General features: G+C 40.9%; 1 protein-coding gene across 1 annotated transcript in view; it reads right to left on the minus strand.

Annotated features, from left to right (window-relative positions):
• Positions 1-19,370, minus strand: part of CTNNA3 (catenin alpha 3) — a 431,599-nt gene that overhangs the window by 128,826 nt on the left and 283,403 nt on the right. The window contains exon 10 of the mRNA XM_066555001.1: positions 19,213-19,305. Within this exon, the coding sequence (XP_066411098.1) occupies positions 19,213-19,305 (93 nt within the window). The remainder of the gene's footprint in view (positions 1-19,212; positions 19,306-19,370) is intronic.

A 19,370-nucleotide genomic window follows, 5' to 3' on the forward strand; every position in this document is an offset into this window, starting at 1 on the left:
CCCAGACCCCTGAGATTCTGACACAGCCCCAGCACCTCCTGAAGAGCCATCACCAGGAGTGCTCCGGCCGGGCAGGGATCAAGTCCCTGCAGGGATCATCATCTGCAAGTCCCAGGTGAGATCTTAATTCTTTCAGGGTCCAAATAAGGCTTGTAGACCTTCAATCCTCCCTCGAGTGAGAGAAAAGGACAGAGTGAGGACACATAGAGGAACAACATGAAGACACCAAGGTCAGTAAAGAAAGAATCAAGTCCCATATGGCAGGAGAATGGGGAGATGCCTTAATTTTAAGCTGAAATCCTTTTGTCAAGCTATGAAGAAGAATATAATTGACACATCAGACTCTTTTTCTCTTTAACTCATTGAAAAGTATGCAGGATGAAGCATTCAAATTGAAAATACAAGCAAAGGCATCTATGCTAAAGTAAACAGATGTTGAAGTAGCTGTGATCCCATGAGAAGTTTGAACAGAGAGAGAGAAGAGTGATGAAAACCCTGTGCCCCCAGGGAGAGAAAAAGACCTCTGTTCCCAGAGATTATTTCAAAGATAGATAAAGAGAACTTTTAAACAGCTCATCCTTAAAATAGTACCCTGTAAGTTGACTTTGCCCATAAACACAAGTGTGAGAAGGCTGCAGAAAGATGGGAGGGACTTCACAACTGCAGATTTTCCAGGCTATTTGTGAAAATTAAACGCTACAACAGAACTCTTTCTTGTGGAGAAGTCTCCATGGCATGCCAAGGGACACTCTTCTCCCTAAGTGAACTGAAGAAAGGTTATTCTAGAGGTGATAAACTGACTGAATTGTTTCTGTACATTGTTAGTACGAAAGAAAAGGTTGTAGGGGGGAGGAGAAATGTTCTGAAAGTTTTATTTTGATTCTTATTATGCTTCATTTTAGTTACTGTTAATAAAGTTTTCTTTATACCCTTTTAAAGTTTTGAGCCTGCTTTGCCTTCCTCCTGGTCCTACCTCACAGCAGGAAATGAGTAAGTACTTTCTAGGGAGCGCACTGGCATTCAGGCAGCACTCAGCCCACCACATTATTTGCTGCATTGGCTGGGAAATCTCGAATTGGCGAACCAAAACCACTACAATAATTTTTCCAATTCTAACTCTAAACATTTGAAAACGGTGGAAAGCAGGTTTCAAGCAGTCAGCACATGTATTTTTGGCCAAATTATACTTTTTGTTAGGATGCATAGCACACCCAAATGTTCAGTGCCTACCCTGTACAGCTGCATACAAGGTATCACCTCCAGTTTCTCTATTTCAATAGCAATACCCAAGATACATAACTTTCCACAGGCAATGCAAATATAAAAGTCCATTTCTGTTTAGCTCTACAGCAGCTTCTCCAACACTTCTAAAATTAAGAAATTTGTAGGAGTTGAGGCTTTAAGTGTTTTCATTCCTATCACGCTTGATTCATTTTCACAGGATCAATTTTCTAAGCCAGGGGCTCAAAATTTCCCCTCAATAATTCTTAGGTCACATTGGTCCTGTTTTGACTTACCACACTGATTAGTTTAGGTTTTAAAATGTGTCCATCAAGACTGAAATACTGAACAGGTAGTTTCTAACTTTTCTGTTTAAGCCCCTAATTAGACATTAACTGAAAGTCAAACTCTATTTCTGCTCAAATACTATAGTCTTTTTCTTACTGCATTTTCTTCTTTGTTTTGGCAGATTTACCAGGTTGGCTCTGCCAAAAGTAACAATGAGACAGTGCAAAAAGCTGTTCCACTATTAGAGCCAGCATCTTTTATCTCACCAAAGATAGAAAGAACCAACTTTTGTCTCACCACATGCAATAAAGAGGTGAACTTTTGGGAAGATCATCAAAACATCTAACAGCACAGAGACTGCACTGGCACATCTTATGGGCTGAGGCTGCACAAGGGCTGCAAATTATCACCTCTAACCACCTCAACAACACCAACCAGAGCATTTACCTAAGGCTTCCCTCAGGAAATTTACAGCTACAAGTGAAATCAGGTCCATCCCACACAAAGGCAGCTAATCCTGAATTAAACATTAAAGGTGACACTGTTCCTTATGGTTCCCCTGGTAAACTGCTCTAACCCTTAATGTCCTATTAAGAAAAGAATTTCACTTTGGATAAACGTGGCTTCCAGAAGTGTGGAAACGACTCAGAAAAACATCCCATAGAACAATTGAGACTGATAGTAAGGAAAACAAAATCCTGTCATATCTAAATTGCAGAGCACACTAAGGACCCCATATGTCTTCATCCTGCCAGGGAACCACATCAAGGTACGAGACTTTTGGCTAAGCACAGATCTACAGTGAGCTTTGTTCTGTCTGGAACTGTCGCAAAGCCATGATCCACATGCACGGTTCAGGCTGTGTACTCACAATCTAGTCCAACAAACTTGAATACATTATCACACAAGCAAAATGGAGACTTTAAACCCTCTTCTCCTGTAAAAAGAAGAAAAAACAAAAAAAGGAAAAGAAAACTTCAGACTGGGACATACTCAGACTCACCAACAAGAGACCAAGTTGAAAATGTCACTTTCTTAGGCTTCATGAGGTTTATTCGCTTTTCTACTTCACTCCAACTATTATTCATGGTGTAGATTTATTTGAATTGGCCTCAAGAAACAATGAGAGCAAAACTCATCAGAAGTCTCTGTTCCACCACTGCTTCCTGATCTAAAATAAGGTTAACATTTGTTACTGGCTAATTAAATATAGCCTTATTCTACCTTATTACAGCATACTAGGCTGTTCAAATTCCATTATTACTTTTCCCCCATTTGTATTCCTGCACACAAATATCACAGTTCAGGTTACCAGAAAGCTGCTACTACTCCTGCTGACTGCTGGGGCATTTCACTAGGAGCTAAATTACCAGTTTTCAAATAAATCCTTGGGCCTGTGAGCAGAACCTAGGCGAGGACAGCATGTGCTATTATTAGCTCCCCTGCAGTAATAGCCATATGTCCTCATCAAGTACAGGACACATCATACTCTATACATTCCATCAAATGAGAACCAGTCTGAAGTTTAACAGCACAGGGATTACACAAGTTGCGAGAAGCTTGAGGACACAGCAAAATGATGACAGTAATAAGATCCTACCTTCTACTAACTTCTGAACAGCCACTTGTTACATCAAAATACTGTTACACTAAAATGGAATCTGAGGCATGCACAGGACAGGAAGCTTTCAGGGACATACTCCTGTGCACAATGGACAAAAACAGGGTGCATGGGGGGGGGGGGCAAAAAAACAAAACACCAAGACCACGACAGGCCCACAAGCCCAAACCTGGACACTGTTCACACAGCCAGCTCCAGACTGGCACAGTTACCCCTTTATTGCAGAAGTAACAATTTGGGGACAGCAGACATCCAACCTGCCACAGGAGGCAGGGAAGCAGTGCTGAGATGGTGCCTTGAGGGAAGGATAAATCATAAATCCAGCCCAAGGTCAGGCAAAAGGAAACAACCCAAGAGTTCAAAAGTACATAGGCAGGGTTGGATTAACATTACCAGAGAATGCTTTTACAGTCTTTCAATTAAAAAAACAAGGTAAGAAGCAATGGCAAATGTCTGTTACGGCAGTGACTACAGCAGAAGAGAACTAGACATTTATTAGAAATTGAATATAAGGATATTCTGAATACCAAAAACTGCTAGCCCCTCTAAACAAAACATGGAAAATACCTTAATTAATAGTTTGGGGTTTGTTTGGCAATTATCTTTCTTTCCAGCTGAACAGGAGCTGGCCACCCAGCTTTACATTCTCTTGCACATCCAGCAGACTAATTTCCAACTAAATTAGGTGGGCAAATACATCAACTTGACATAGTAACAGCAGAGCAAAGTTCAGTCAAATATTTTTCCAATATGCTTGAGAAATTTACCTCCAAGAACAGAAGGGTCAGTTCTGCCCTAGTGTAAGCTACTACAGCAAAGCTGAAAGAGCTCCCCCCAGGACAAACCCCTTGTGGAACTTCACCAGAGTTTTGCTACAGTAAGGTGAGACATTGCAGCTCCATATTTTCTTGCTAAAGAAAGTATAACAGGATGGTCATATTCAAGGTGAGCAGTACATCAATTTGTCATTTGAGTCTGTCATTTCTAGAGACCAGAATCCATGCCTTTGTTTAAAATCAAAACTATCCTGTGCATCTTACACTGACCCCAATTAATTTATGTAATGTGACCAGTTTCTGAACAAAGTTAATCGAGGTATATACATGGATGACACAACAAAACACAGAAAACTGGTTTCTGAGCTTTTAGAAGGTGGATTTTTTTCCAAGCTGTTACTAAGTACCTCATGTTACATCACAAAAGAAATTGCACTACTTGGGACTGTAAGGAAGAAAACTCATGTCCAGCTGGTTTTGAGGAAGAGAACCTGAGGTTTTTCTTCCTTCTTTCAAAAATGATCACCTGAACATCTAAAATCCAGTCCTGCAGCTGGGGTGGAGGAACATACTCATCATGACACAGTCTGGCTGGCTCTGCTGGAAAAGGATGTGACACCCTGCTTGTGTCAGCAGCACTCCCCAGTGACAGCTGACAGCACAGCCAGCTCAAAGGGCACGGCCACGGTGCAGAGAGGAGGTGACAGCTGCTGGATCACACCTGGATCAAACCGTGTCCAGTCTGGGGCTCTCGGATACAACAGAGACAACAATAAGTAAGGCAAGCTCAGCACAAGGCCACCTAGAGGGTTATGGGCTGGAGCTCTCACCCTGCAAGGAGGGACAGAGATCTGAGCTTTTTCAGCCTGAGGAAAAGGCGGCTTCAGAGGGCTCCAAGTGCAGCCCTTCAACACATAGGAGATGACAAAACCAGCTCAGACAGGCTCTACATAGCCATGCATGGTGGAAGGGTATTCTGACAGCAGGCAGAGGGAGGAGCTGAAGAGAGATGGCACAGATGCACACAGGAGAAATTTCACACCAAGGTTAGTCAAGCTGTGGAACAAGTTGCCCAAACAGTTTGTGCAGTCTGTGCCCTTGGACTTTCAACACTTGACCAGTCAAAGTTTAGAGAAAGGTCAGAGTTCAGTTTGAAATTGAGCATTGAAACAAACAGCTGTGAGCAAAAGGCTGTAGACATCCTAAGGTCCCTTCCAACCTGAACTACTGTTGTTCTGAAATGCAGTTACTCTGTAACTCTATAAATACTGACACCATTCCTTCTGGGGCAAGAATGATACACTTCCCCAGGGTAATCTAGGAAAGGTAACAGAAATGTAAACAATGCAATGAACACCATGACAGGATTTCCTAGGTCACTAATAGGACACAGTGGTTCTACTAAAGAAACCACAGAAACATGCTGGCACTCTGCTGTTCTTGCTCTTTTAACACAAAATTGTGGGGAACTTCTGCGAAGCTGTGCCTAGCATTTCTCTTAACACAGATGGGGAGCTTAAATATCCAGATATACCCAAGCTCTGCAAAAAAGAGTGTCTATTTACTACTAAGTCAAAAAACAAACTTGGAAGCAAAACCTCCCACTATAATGGTAAAGAAGGTAAAAGGATATGTGACACTGTTGCTTTGGCATCTGGCCTATAAAGCAATTGCAGTAACACAGATATGAAAACCCCATAACAATTTAAAGCTTTGAAAGCTGAATATCTTGTATACAACATATTTAATCATAAAATGCATTTCAGTCAATATAAATATATAAAATTGAGGTCGTGTTGATAACAGTTCTAGACAATACAGACACAGTCTACCCAAGGGCTAAGTGCATTCCAAGAGTAAATAAATTACTGGCTGTATTTGTCAATAAAACTGACTTGAATTGCTTGGTAAATTCAAAAACCCCACTGGAAACAGCTGAAAGTAGATGCAGAGTAAAGGGAGATTATTTAATCATTACATTAAAAGTGACATATGAAGACAAAGCAAGATTGTACATCCACAAGAGGCTTTCATCCATTTCTGAACATCAGAGAACTTCATCCACAGCCCTCTCCTCCCCTCACAACATCCCAGAAAATGCCACCTCAGCAGCATTATCTAGTCCTGATAGTTATGAGGAGGTAAGTGTACAGGTGGTACATGACCATAAAGTTTTACATTATGTTCAAGATTAAGACATCTACGGCTTCAGAAAGAGACCAAAAAATCCAACAAGAAACAATGATGCATAAGAACTCAGCAATCCCTAAAATACTAAATGCAGTGGTGAAAACAAGTAAGACAAATTATGACCCAAGATAAAATTCTGAAGTCCTATTTACAACCTCTACTTTAGCAGAACTAGTTTTTAAAGAACTTCCTAGATTCTTTCTCTCTTCCCACAATTTAAAAAGCAGGGAGGAGGGATATCACTCAGGGCATGTGGTTTAACACTGAGCATACTTGACTGTGTTTGGTAATAAGTTTGATAAGTTATATACGAGTTGTTCTGAGAATATGAGGCAACTTGAAGCTCTGCAAAAAACCTCAATGAACAAAGAGTTGTATTACCTCACCTTAAAATCTAGCAAAAGCCTTCTTGATACCAACAATTAAATGAAGATTAAACTTCTACATGGGTATTAAAAGCTACTGGAACTTGTGACTAAATTAAGAGTACACAGACTAAGCAATCCCTCAAGAGCAAACAGAACTGTGGGCAAGGGGGTAACCCAGCAATTCTATAAACATGATGGATCTGATACACCAGGCAGGAAATTCAGACAAAATTCTGCACGGTTTTGTCTCCTGGTGTCTGGGCAGTGGCAGCCAGTAATACCAGAAATGTATTATTACACTGGGATAAGATTTTTGTATTTTATGAAAACAAATTGTGTAATTTCATTCAAAAGCAAACCTTCCAACATAGTCTAGCCCTGCTGAGAGGCATGATGAACTCCTCAGGAACAAAACCAAACCCACACACACCAAGCAGTCCTCTAAAGCTCTTCCTACCCCTGTACATATCTGTGTTTTGGCTTTACTTAGGGACTACATGCACATTTCTGAATAAATTTGAAACCCTTCTACAGAAAAGGCACACAAAGTTATTTTTAACAAAACAAAGATTTCCATTATTTTAGTTTAAAATGTCACAAAAGCACAAAAGAACTGACAATGTAGTTAAATATTCAGTATTTACATTTGGGTGGATAGTCACTCAATTTTTTGGAGACAGACATCAGAATAGGCTGAACACCTACAGACTGATTCTTAAGTGCATCCAACAGCACTTTCCTTCCAGAACTTACTTCACTTGACCTGACAAGTGCAGCAGAGAGCAGATCCCCAAACACGTTGGGCTTTTTTGTAGGTCAGATTTCAGGTGTCTGATTTGCATGGAACCATAATTTCAGTTACTTTTGTTTTGCAGTACTGAAACTCAAGTAAGGAGAATAAACATTCCTATTTCTGCCTTTCTGAATACAGTGTCTGTAAGTGACCCAGGGAATGTTTTGGATAGGATATTCAAAGGTATGGGGGTGGATTGCACAAGTTCCCTAGTTTATTTCAAGAACCGAAAGTGCATTTTTTGACTCATTATAAAATCACTGTTCCTCCAACTGTATTTTTTGTATTAGCTATACACCCATTATCCAGGATCTCACCTAGGATCCAGCAAATCATAACGCTGGGCAACTACTTTAATTTTAGCTACAGTTTGAATGTTCTAACTAAACAAATACTTTCTTGTAGCCACAGTTTGTATACATGGGGACAATTAGATTCTGCTCAGAAAGCCACAGAACACTTCACCCAAGTTTATCAAGCCTTGAGCAATGCAGTCTCAAAATCTTGATTTCAAGATAAGCACATTCTTAAAATGGAAACTTAAAATAATCCTCAAGACTTACTGATACACAAAAGAGGAAATTTTAAAAAATCTGAGTTCTGCTTATCATGGTTTTGAGTATAAAATAACAAAACAAAACATAGTGGAAGTCTTATCTTCAACAGTGCTCCATCCAGATCTGGAGCTCAGCTACCTGCAGTTCACTGTAAGTGTATTTACCTTTGTGTTCCAAGCCTCTTCGTGCAGCAAAGCTTTTCAGAGATGTAAACCTCTTCTACGTTTTCTCAGGCTGTGTAAATGCTCTATCAAAGCACACCAGCAGTACCAGCTACATGGGGATAAAACTTCTTCCCACTGGGCACAGCTGGGTTTGCTGATCAAACTGGGACAAGCCACGCAGCCACCAGCACACATCACACCATGGCACAGCTTCCCAGCACATGCAGGCAGAGAGAAAACTCCCCAGGGAATTACAGAGTCTAAGGACTTGATCTCAAAAGGTGTTCAGCATAAAAAGCCCCTGTGTCTAAATACAATCCCCATAATTATCAATCAAATTAGCTGCATACTAAAGTTAGAGTATAAAACTGAAGTTTATATCATTAACCGTCTGTTTATTGGATTTCATACCCAAGCAAATCTTTAGTCCAATTTATAATGTAATGCATATAAAACAGAAAGATCCTTATGGACTATTCATTCATGTACCAAACTTGGGAGAGATGAAATAAGACTGTAATGAAACTGGAACAATTGCACTGTAACTACACTACAGCCACAGTGCTTGAATATTTGTTAAGATGAACACACATATGGATTACATTTATAAACTGGCAGGGGGGAAGGACAGCAGTAAAGCTCAACATGTATGAGACAACTATTGCTTCATGTACATTTTAAAGTACATTATCCAAAATCCCAACCACAACAGCAAAAGGAAAATACAAACAACTTACTACATTAGTATAAATTAGTTCCTCCTTCCCTCTTGGGATTTCTAACAAAACCATCACCATTACAAACAAAACTCTTCTTTAGTAATTATTTAAATGCCAATGCCCTTCATTTCCTATAACGTCTATAAGTTATGGTATGGTCTGAGCTGAAGCCAACAGCAAGCTTTCAATCTCACACAAGTTACTGAACAGACAGAGAGCAGAAAGCTTTAGGAGAGTAACGCAGAGACAGGGATATGGAAGTTGAAAATCTACAATGTGCCTCTGGAAAGAACAGGTAGAAATAGTCTGGTGAAAAAGCAGGATGCACAGGCATCCTCAAGTGCATTCCATGTCACTCACACAGACAAACTCCAGTTCTTCACCTCTTTCTGCCACAGTCAAAATCTAAGCAGCAGCAAACACTATCATGCCCTTTGTGGTCCTGGATGTTTTTCCTGTCCTCCCAAGGCCTCACTCCATGCTCCTGGCTCCCACTGCAGCTTCAAGGACCTTGCTAAGGCTTTCCTTGCTGCAGGCTACAAACACCTCAATCTTCCTGAGCTGCTCCTCTTCTGCTGTGGCAGACCTGTCATTAGGGGTAGAAATGAGCCAAGACACAGACTCTCATTTAACAATGTGAAAAGGGTCCTGGTTTATTCTTCTTTACAGCCTAGCCATCCTGACTCTGACTACAGCAAACTCCTGCTGTTGGCTTTTCTGAGAGACTCCAACTGCTGGCTATTTCCTGTTGGAATATGACTGCAAGTATTTCCCTGCTGTCTCTGACCACAGGCTTTTACCTAGCTCAGCTATGACTGCAGGCTCTAACAGCAGGCCCCAAGTCTATCAGATCCAGACTGACCTCCCAGCAGATCTTTTGCAGCAGCTCTCTACCTTGTTTCCTTCTTCCTCAGGGCTCCTCTACCTCCTCAAGGTGTACTTCCTCTAGGCTCTCCCTGACCTGCCAACCCACCCCTTTTATCATATGTATGGTTTTTTTAGTCACAACTGCAACCCATCAAGGGCAAGGCTGTTCTTCTTCTTTGGTAATTAGTACAGCTGTGACTTATCAGAGGTGAGGTCACTTGTAATCCCTTCTTCTACACCTACACTCTCTCCCAGCTCAACACAACTGTGAACAGACAAATAAGCCAAGAGCCCATGCAGACCACATTCTTCCTCTAGCAGGATTAGTGCCAGAACAACACTCAGGTGATGTCTTTGTCTTCACTTAGAGCAGGACCAGCAATGGGAAGGGCCTGCTTGCATTAAGAACATTCAGTGCTTGTGGTTTAACCACAGCCAGCAATTAAGAACCACACTTGAAGCCATACATGCAAGCAAAGGAAAACAAGGAATTCCCATCTTCAGGCACACATTCAGCCAACCCCAGCAAAACAGGGCTCCATCGCTGGTTTTACATCCAATGTCATGTGTGCTTGTTCTGATGTTCTACTTACAGCCCTGTGGTCAGAACACTCTCCACTGTACATCCTCTTCCTGTCAGAGGTCAATTACAGCCAACTCTCCTGCACAGGACAACCACCATCCTGTTAGCCAGGTCTCATGTTAGCTCCTGGGTGTCAGAGCTACATGGGATAACAGCTCCATATTCCAGGAAGTTACAGAAAGGGACAGTCAAAATCCAGAGTAAGGTTATGGCATCCTAGCCAAACATATTGTCCACATCTTTTCCTGCTAGGATGTCAATACCAGCATGTTTGGGAAATAAAATGTGAAAACCAACACCACCAAAGACTTTTATAGAGCTCTTAGCAAATGCAAAATTATCTACAAGTACACGTCAAGTTGCCTGTGTAGCCTACAAAATCCTAAGAACAGTCTTGAAACTACTACAATCCCATGATACACATAATGGCATGACCTTATCTGAAAACTGAAATTTAATTCCCAACAATTCATCACGTAAAGATATACTGGGGGGGAATTAGCTTGGTAAACAACACCTGAAATTACTCTGTTTGCAATAGTAGCAAAAGCTTTATGACATAAAAAAAAAGCTTTTCTAACTCAGAGTAGCAAATTAAGACTCTGCCTCCTTGTTAAATAACACACCATCTTCTGAGAGATACAGGAAGGAAACCAACTGCTGCTGTACTTGCTACTTTTATTATTACTTTCAAAGCTGCTGTAACTTTTCCTAATTACTTTTAATTAGGAATTTAGTAAAGCAGGCAGTCAAATTGCTAGATATTTTTGCAAATATGAATGCAAAATGGAACACAGAAAATCCCCTTGCAGATCACGTTACCTCTCTTTGCCCCATTTATTGACATCATAGCATTGTAGTTTGCACTCAAAAATCATGAAAACACAAGAAGGGTAGTCATCCATTGCCTTGAATTTGATTACACTCCTGCAAAACCATTTAAAAGCTCTTTTTAAAATCCTGGAAGCTCAGAGACGTGAATCAACCTACATTTGTAAGATTTGCACTTTCACCCCTCTGCAGGTCAGACACTCCACAGACTGATGGAATGGTAGTGGCTGGAAGGGAGTGCTGGGGTCAGCCTGGCCCAGGCAGCACCAGCACCACACCCACGATTCCTTTGACATCCTCCCTCAGAGCTGTGCCAGAATTTCCCCAAATCACTGAAGTCTGACCCTGCACAAAGGGCAGTGGAATACTGTGCAGGGAATAAAAATGAATTGCTGTGCCTTTGCTGTCAAGCTCATACAGAAGGCAGCAGCAATCTCCAGAAGGCTTGTTCAGCAGCTGCAGCTCCTGAGACACAGAGGCACACACAAGGATGTGGAGCACACAGCACATCCTGGCATCAGTGCAGCTACACCGACTCATGTGCACCTCACCCACTTCCCTAAGTGCTTGCCAGACTCAGTGCTTCCATCTGCTCCTCATCTACATCCCCAGGTGACTGCAGGGCGCTGAGCACCCACAAGAATCCCCCTCACACTGCCAGTATTCCAGCTGGAAAACATCTCCAGGTTAGATGTAAAGCTGGTAACAGAGATGCACAATGCCCCCACAAAAGCCATGTCAGATGGATTCATGGATTAGTGATTTCAGCTCCTTGTTTCAACAAGAGCAATGAATTCCCTTGTCAGCCTGTGCTGTTTACACCTCTCTATTACTGCATGCTACAGCCATTTACATTCTTGGCTCTTTATTGCTGCCCATCCCTGTCTTCCAAAAACCATGTGAGACTCCATCTCTTAACAATGGTATTGTTTTGCTGTCTTGCACTACTCTAAGCTTACCTACCCGGCTCCCCAGACTCAGTAGATTCTTTACCACAAGTCTCTAATAATGATACTTTATTGCCATTCTTTCCCTTCCTAGCATTTTGCTGTAGGACTGTCACCAACTAAATGTAGCATCTCTAACTGATAAATCCAGAAAAAAAGGATGAAGTTGATTAAAAAAAAAAAAACCTTTCTAGGAAAAATACTTTCAAGTGTTAAAGGCAAAGGGAAAAACAAATTGTTTATAAAATATTCATAGCACTATGGTGCAATACAGCAAATGCCCTCCAACAACTTTAAAATCTCAATCAGTCTCATGTCTTATGTATATTGACTGCAGGTGAGGCAAGAAGAGGATAAAACAGGACAGCTTCTGTATTGCTACAGAAGCTGAGGCTACTCAGGGTTTGTATTTTTGTTTAATATTACAAGGTGAGAATTTGTTGAGGATTCTAGTCCAACACAAGAGATGCTGGAAGATGAAAGTTAAGACTGAAAACAACCTCAAGGCATTTTGTAGTTAATTATTCTCTCTCCAAGTACTATCATAAGTGAGCCAAGCAGTCCCAGCCAGCATGAGACTTTCAGGGGAACCTAAGAGTAACAGTGGGGGAGATGTTCCCCCCTTTCAAACTGTTTATTAGAGAAGTTCAAGCCAAAACAAACATCTATTTGTACAGAAGCATAAAGTACTGCGCCTTCCAACACATGTTGGTGTTCCACAGCTTTAGGATTCATAGTACCCCAATAAGCTTGCTACAAGGTTTTGAAAATGACAAACCTCAGTTTCCATAAACTGAGCAAGATAATGTCCTGCAAATACTAGTGCCAGTACATTATGCTAGGGGATATAAGAAAGATTTTTCCTAGGCAGACATCTGGTTTTGTACACATCCCTTCAGTGCAGACTGCCCTTGACATGAACACTGCACGGCTCTGATGGTACAGGCTCCCTCCATCCAAACAGGGTCACACACCACTGCTCCCACTGGGGACTGCACTAGCAACTTCTCCCACAGCATGTCTCCTGGGAACCAGCAACAACAGCTCTCCACCAATCCTGGACACTGCCTTCTGTCACCAAAGCTGTGCCACTGCCAGCTCAAGCTGGCATCAGTCAATGGCTCTGCAGTGCCACCAAAAGCAGCGACTGCTCCCCCAGACTGCCCTCACTCCCTTCCCCCGAGTTCAGACACAGCAAACTGCACTGGGCAGCTGGCCTGAAGGCAAACTCAACCTTCCTGCTTCCCAGGGGGACTCTCAGCAGTTTCCTGACCCAGACTGCTGAGCAGCTTTGGGACTGCTCCTGCTGCTCGTGAGGGAAGGGGCAGAATGAGGCTTGGGAGCAGGGAGAGAGGGAAGTCTCCTGCAGCACTGATGCTGTAAACCAGACCAAGTGGTTGTGGAACCAGGATGCATGAGAAGGAACTAAACACAGGAGTGCTCAAGAAGTCTACCATAAATACCAAGGTTAATGATGAAATCCTCATCTTCAGCAGCATTGCGAGTAAACTTTGCAACATGGTGAAAACGTACATGAAAACCATCGTTTCACCAGACTCCTTTCAGAAATAGTACTACTAAGGCACAATCCATACTTTTAACTGAATTCTCCACTGAAAGGCTTTACCACAAGAAGTCTCTAAGATAGAGATCTCTAAGAGATGATACCCAAGAAGTCCAATACTGTTGGATACTAACATCTATTGTCTGTCTTTTAAGCAGATGGTAGAGAACTCACTAATTTACCATGTTCTCCCCCATTACTTCTGCCCTGTATCTGAAGGAAATTGTATTAATATAGATAAAAAGAGATACCACAAAGATGGTTCAAGCAAGAAGATGAAACTGTGGTTAATAAAGTGATGCTGGTAAAGAGTCTTTATGAGGCTAAGATAAAATCTTCTTCAATATTCCCCACTATTTAACGTGCCAGAGCAAATAAAAAAATGGATGATTTATTTTTCTCTCATGAAAGAGTAAATATACACGAAATGCAAACTGCTAGCTTCAAAAATCCACAGCATCATAAAATAAATACTTGAACTCCAATACCTGAAAAATGCAACACATGAGAAGTCCTGCCCACTGATTAGCTATCAAGTCTCATTTTTGTGAGCAAGAATTTTCATGTTTGCTATTACCTATTTCCTAGAAAATTACACAGAGGGAAATAATATCCATTTGTCTGTATCAACAAAAAAAAAAGGCAAGACAATTAAAGTGTAAATCCATGGAAAGAATTCTTTAGCTCTTCTCAAAGGAAGAGCTGAATTCCTCCATCCATTTTCATAACAGAAAAACACAATATTTAATTTTGAGAAAAAAATTATAGGACATTCCCATGAAAGCTTGATCAAAACTTATAAAGCATAACAAAGTCACAGTCAGTTTCTAAGAAAGCAAGCAGAGAGCACACAAGCCCTGCTTGGGAAGTAGAGTTTCTCAAGTTGGGTTTTTATGTGTGGGGCACAGAGCTGTCACTGTTGGGCTGCTGAAGGCTTCCAAGGCACTTTGAACCAAACTGGAGGCATGGCTGTACTTGGAAGAGCAGAGAACGCAAGTGGCTGCTGCACTGGCATGGAGATGCTTTGCCTGGATCCCTTCTGCACACACACACACACACACGCGCTCTCCAAAAAACCCCTCAATCCCTCAACTCTTGGTTCTGTGGTATTTCTGAATACACTGATAAATGCAGACGATTTCACATGACCCTGAAAGACACATGACAGGCTTAATATTCTCTGCTAGCAAGATAAGAAAGAAAGCATCACTACAACAGGGCTGAAATTAAAATTCAAAGAAAGGAAGGCTGCAGGGGCTGGTTTCTTGCAAGGCTTGGTGGTTTTTGCCCTTCTCACTGCAGGTACACATGTCAATAGAGAAACAGCTCTATAATACCAAAATACAGCAGTCAGTTCCAGACTGTCACGTTGGCATTGAAGAAACAGATGAATTTTGCTGGACAAGCCAAATACAAAGTGTTCAAGACAGCTGTCAGATCAGTATTTCAATGGTCTGTAAACATGTGTATGAATATATTCCCACTGATCAGCTCAGCATCTTCCTTACTCCAATTCTCTCTCCATGTTACCTGAACTGCCACAGTGACTTATTTACCAAACCACCACAGCCAAAAAATCACCTTCTATATTTACCAGTGTGGAATCCTTTGAACCTCTCAGGGAAATCCCCAGGGCCTCACCCTGGAAGGACACACCACAGAGTCCACCTAGGCTGAAAGAGAAGACTTCCCCATGGAGCCTCTCAACACTGATCCATCCCAGTTTTCATTCCCCATCTGTTCCTAATTCTTGTGGTCTCTCCTTTCCCTGTTTCCTCATTGGTTGTGGTACCCCTGGTGGCCAGCCCCATCTCCCCTGCAGGGCAATGCCCTTTGCAGCACCCCGTGCCCTCAGACCACTGGCTGCTGACCCCACACTTAACCCTGTGCACGCCATGGCCAGGTCTCTTGCCTGGTTTCCCTTTGGGGTGCTGCAATAAACCTCGCTGGTACTGACCATATAAAGGCCCTTCTGCCTCTCTTGGCTGAGCTAGCTGTGCTGAGTGGGGTCTGTGGACTTGCCTGAATGCTCACCCAAGTGGCTTTTCCACAGGAGATGCTTATTGGGAATTAGGTAGAAGCATCCACCGCCTAAACACCATGCTGCTACACACTGGTTTATCACAGAGCAGGCAGTATTAAAAGCTACTATTAAGTAGGCAGGCAGTATTAAAAGCTACTAGCAGCATATTAAGTTCTAAGCAGCAAGAAAAGACGGCATTCAAAATCACAGCTGAATCCTTCACAACTGTGCCAAGTGTTATACACTTTTCATTAATTACATAGAATTGCTTCTCACCTCACTTTATAACCAGATGGTTTCTATCTATCTCTCAATACTTAGAGAAAAACAGAGCTCACCAAAATACTAAGATCCAAGGTTCTGCTTATACCAGTGCTTACACCTCTTCTTTAAAATATCTGGTGAAGTTTTCCATAGGATCAAATTACCGTCCAAAAATTTTTTATCACCATCTGAAGATTAAGCTAAACCATGAACATTTGTGTGTTTTTCTTGCATTTTCCTTCCTTTCATGATGTTCCAGTAATTACCCTGTACCACTCTGGTAACTAGCAGCAAGCTCCAGTGAGAGCTCCCTTTCAAAGGAAGTGAGCCAAAAATTCACTGTTTCAGATACAGCTCTTCTAAAATATCCCAAACTCCCTGCTCCTTACAACTCTCCAGGGATCTTTGTGCTAATAAAAAGGCTCCAGGCAGAGCCCTCTGACACACTGAAGATCATCTTAGCTGTTGCCTTAAGACCACCCACCTCTGATCTCCACTTGGACACAACTGTTCCAGTTTTAGGCTCAAGGACATTCTTCTCAAAAGCAACAGCTCAGGATGTGAAAGCTGATTAGACTATAAAAATGTAAAAACCTATGAAGAATTTAGATAGAGAAACCAGATTCTCATCTGCTCATCTCTGGTTTCCCACAGGATAGTCCTCCCTCTCTATGTTAACAGGTTTACCATTATTACCAGGTATTCCAGAGGACTCTTACAGCAACCACAGTCTTCCCCAAACACACCACTGAAATCAAGCACAGGAGTAACAAACCCAAAATGGGTATTAGCAAAACAGCTTTACAGACTTATAGCCTTGCTTTTAAAAACAAAAGCTTGTTAGCTTCTGTTGGTCCTTTCCCTTCCCTTTCTTTCCCATGCACTCAGCTGAAGTCAAGATTCTGCTGACACACTAGGACAGTAACATGGATTCCCAATACAAGTGACACTGGAGATCTTACTTACCTGACAACAATCAATTCTCCCAGGCAAAAGTGAGTTATAGGAACAGAAAGCATTCTTCACCAAATCATATGCAACCAGCTGTTCTTATTTTTATTTTTATTACTGATTTAACACTAAATTAATTTCTCATAAAACATTCCAGGATCATTATGTGTTTTGCATTGGCTCCAATGTAAATGCCCAGCTTATTTCATTTGTTAAACAGTCAAAATATTTGCTAATAATTTCACTTGACAAAACAAAAAAGGTGTGTGGATGTGATGGCCTGGTCAGAGAGCAAGAAAACCAGATAAGTTTTCCCAGAATCAGCTTGTGAGACTTTAGGGAGTTGAAGACAAACAATGATTGCTTGTTATTATAAACAAGCTGCAGGTGTTGTTTTCCTACTCTGTGTTTTCCTGGTTTTCTCAAAGATTGTTTATAGGAAAGGGGTTTTGTTAATCAGGCAATCAGGTGAAATGTACTGATTAACTGGCCAGCCTGGTCTGTGTGTACCAGAACAGTGAATAAAGAGAGAATCCAAAGTCAGGTGGATGCTGTGCAAACTGTGCAAAGCCTTCTGGTGAGTCTGGGTTTTTCTTACTCAACAGCAACAAGGGCTCCAAATCCACCCTCTCCATTTTACCTACAGCAGATGAGATGCATGATGCATGATTAATGTAACAAAAGCCAAAAGGCTTTCCTCCAGTGTTTGCCAATTCTGTAGCTGCCTTTTCCTCTGTGCTCCATAGGAAGTTTTGCTGTCAAATCTGCAAAACTCCAAAGTGTTTGCTGTAATTGCTAGGGGGCTTTTAGTTGGTACTTTTTGGGGCATTTGGGGTCAGGAGGTTCTTTCATTTCTACTATATCAGATTTCAATCCATACTTTCCTTTAATAAATATTTTGTAGAACACATAAAGTACCTTTCTTTTCATTCTGAAGATTTAAGAGCATTGGGGAGTTCTGCATGTGAATTTCCCCACTCTGAACTCTAACTGATATGCCTCACAGAGAACTTAAGATATAATTATTTTCCCTATGGAAAGTTTTTTTAATGATATGGCATAATCTGGTGTACTGAAAAAATGCAGGAGCCTTAATCTGCTATTTCTTACCTAGGTAAAAAGCAAATTGCTTTCATGGGGCATGGTACTTATCTAAGAAAGCAGCAAATCCTGCACAATGAACATCCTGTTTGTAGTAATATAATCTTCTGTGTATTCCACGTTCTCTTTTTAGTCAAATCTGTAATCATCAACTAATTCACCCCAGTTTACCTTGAGGTTAAACAAAAGGCAAGAAATAAACCCAAGAAACTTTCATTTTAGCATAGGAAATTAAAAGCCTAGAAACTTAAATGAAGAAAAATCAATATTTTAGTCAAAATTAGATTTTAAGAGTTTCTGATATTAGATACAGAGGTTTCAATTTCAATTAAAAAGCTGTATTGGGATGCATAATAATCCATTATAAAAGTGCACCTGACCCCTGGAGAAACAAAGAAGCTGGAAGAAGCCTTCTTATAAATCCAGGAACACATTAAATCACATACAAGAGTGATCTGAAACACAGAACTCTCCAAGTTTTAAAAACAGACATTGAAACTGAATTATTCAAGAGAAAACATTGGTTTGTGACATTTTCAGAAGATCATACTTCCTTGACAGAAATTTTTCATTTCTCCAAGACCTGCATTTATTCAACAGGCATAAAAATGAACTTCTCAAGCTTGCTATTGAACATATTAATATTTGCTCTTCAACTTTTATTTCAACTACATTACCACAAAAGGGTAAGAATACTTATGCCACTGTGTAAACTGCAGTGTTCTTCAAAGAACTAATGATCTTGAAATTATGCAGCCTCAAGGCTGCAACACAGATCAGATTCAGAGGAATCAGTGAAATCTTTGCTCTAAAAGATCTATGCTGAAATTTTTATATCTTTGTAACTCTGAACATGACAAAGTGAACACATTTTTTGGTACTTAATATCTTAGAAAAAGTGTATCTGTAGCTGTGCTTTTTTTCCCATTCACTTCCTTAAGATGAAAGTTCAAGTTTTTAAATTGGTGATAATCAGAAGAATTCATACTTTGCTGTTCCCTTACACAAAAACCAAAACAAGTGGTGAGTCTTTCAAGTTGAAGGTCAAAATAAGTACTATTTCAGAGTAAATGATCCCAAATTTTTCATGTTACTCATGAAATTGCTCATTCAATCAGGTGTTTCAGAAACAGAGCAGCATATTTTTGCAATTGCAGTTTTTAAGAACCCCCAACCAATAGAGGCTATTAACCATTTCTATGTTAACCACAGAGCAAATTAACAGATTACCTAAGTATTTGCATTTATCATTTGGTCTCCATTTGCTACGCTGAGCTGTGTAAATGGAATGTGAAGTTAGACAAAAGGAACACAAGGAAACATCTGCATTGTGTGACAACACCCTAGTGTTTGTGACAGTGGGAATGAAGTGAACACCTCCTACCTGTGGGCACAAAGTCTCAATGTGATTTGCTGCCATTTGGACAATTTTCGTTCCATCTTCATTTGTTGACAATGAACAAGCAAGATTAGCAACCTTAAATAAAAGAGACAAATTTAAATTAGCAATCAGCCTTGTAAGCAAGTATTCCTGCTCAGACT

This window comes from Molothrus aeneus, chromosome 8 (genome assembly GCF_037042795.1).
Source record: "Molothrus aeneus isolate 106 chromosome 8, BPBGC_Maene_1.0, whole genome shotgun sequence".
NCBI lineage: Eukaryota > Metazoa > Chordata > Aves > Passeriformes > Icteridae > Molothrus > Molothrus aeneus.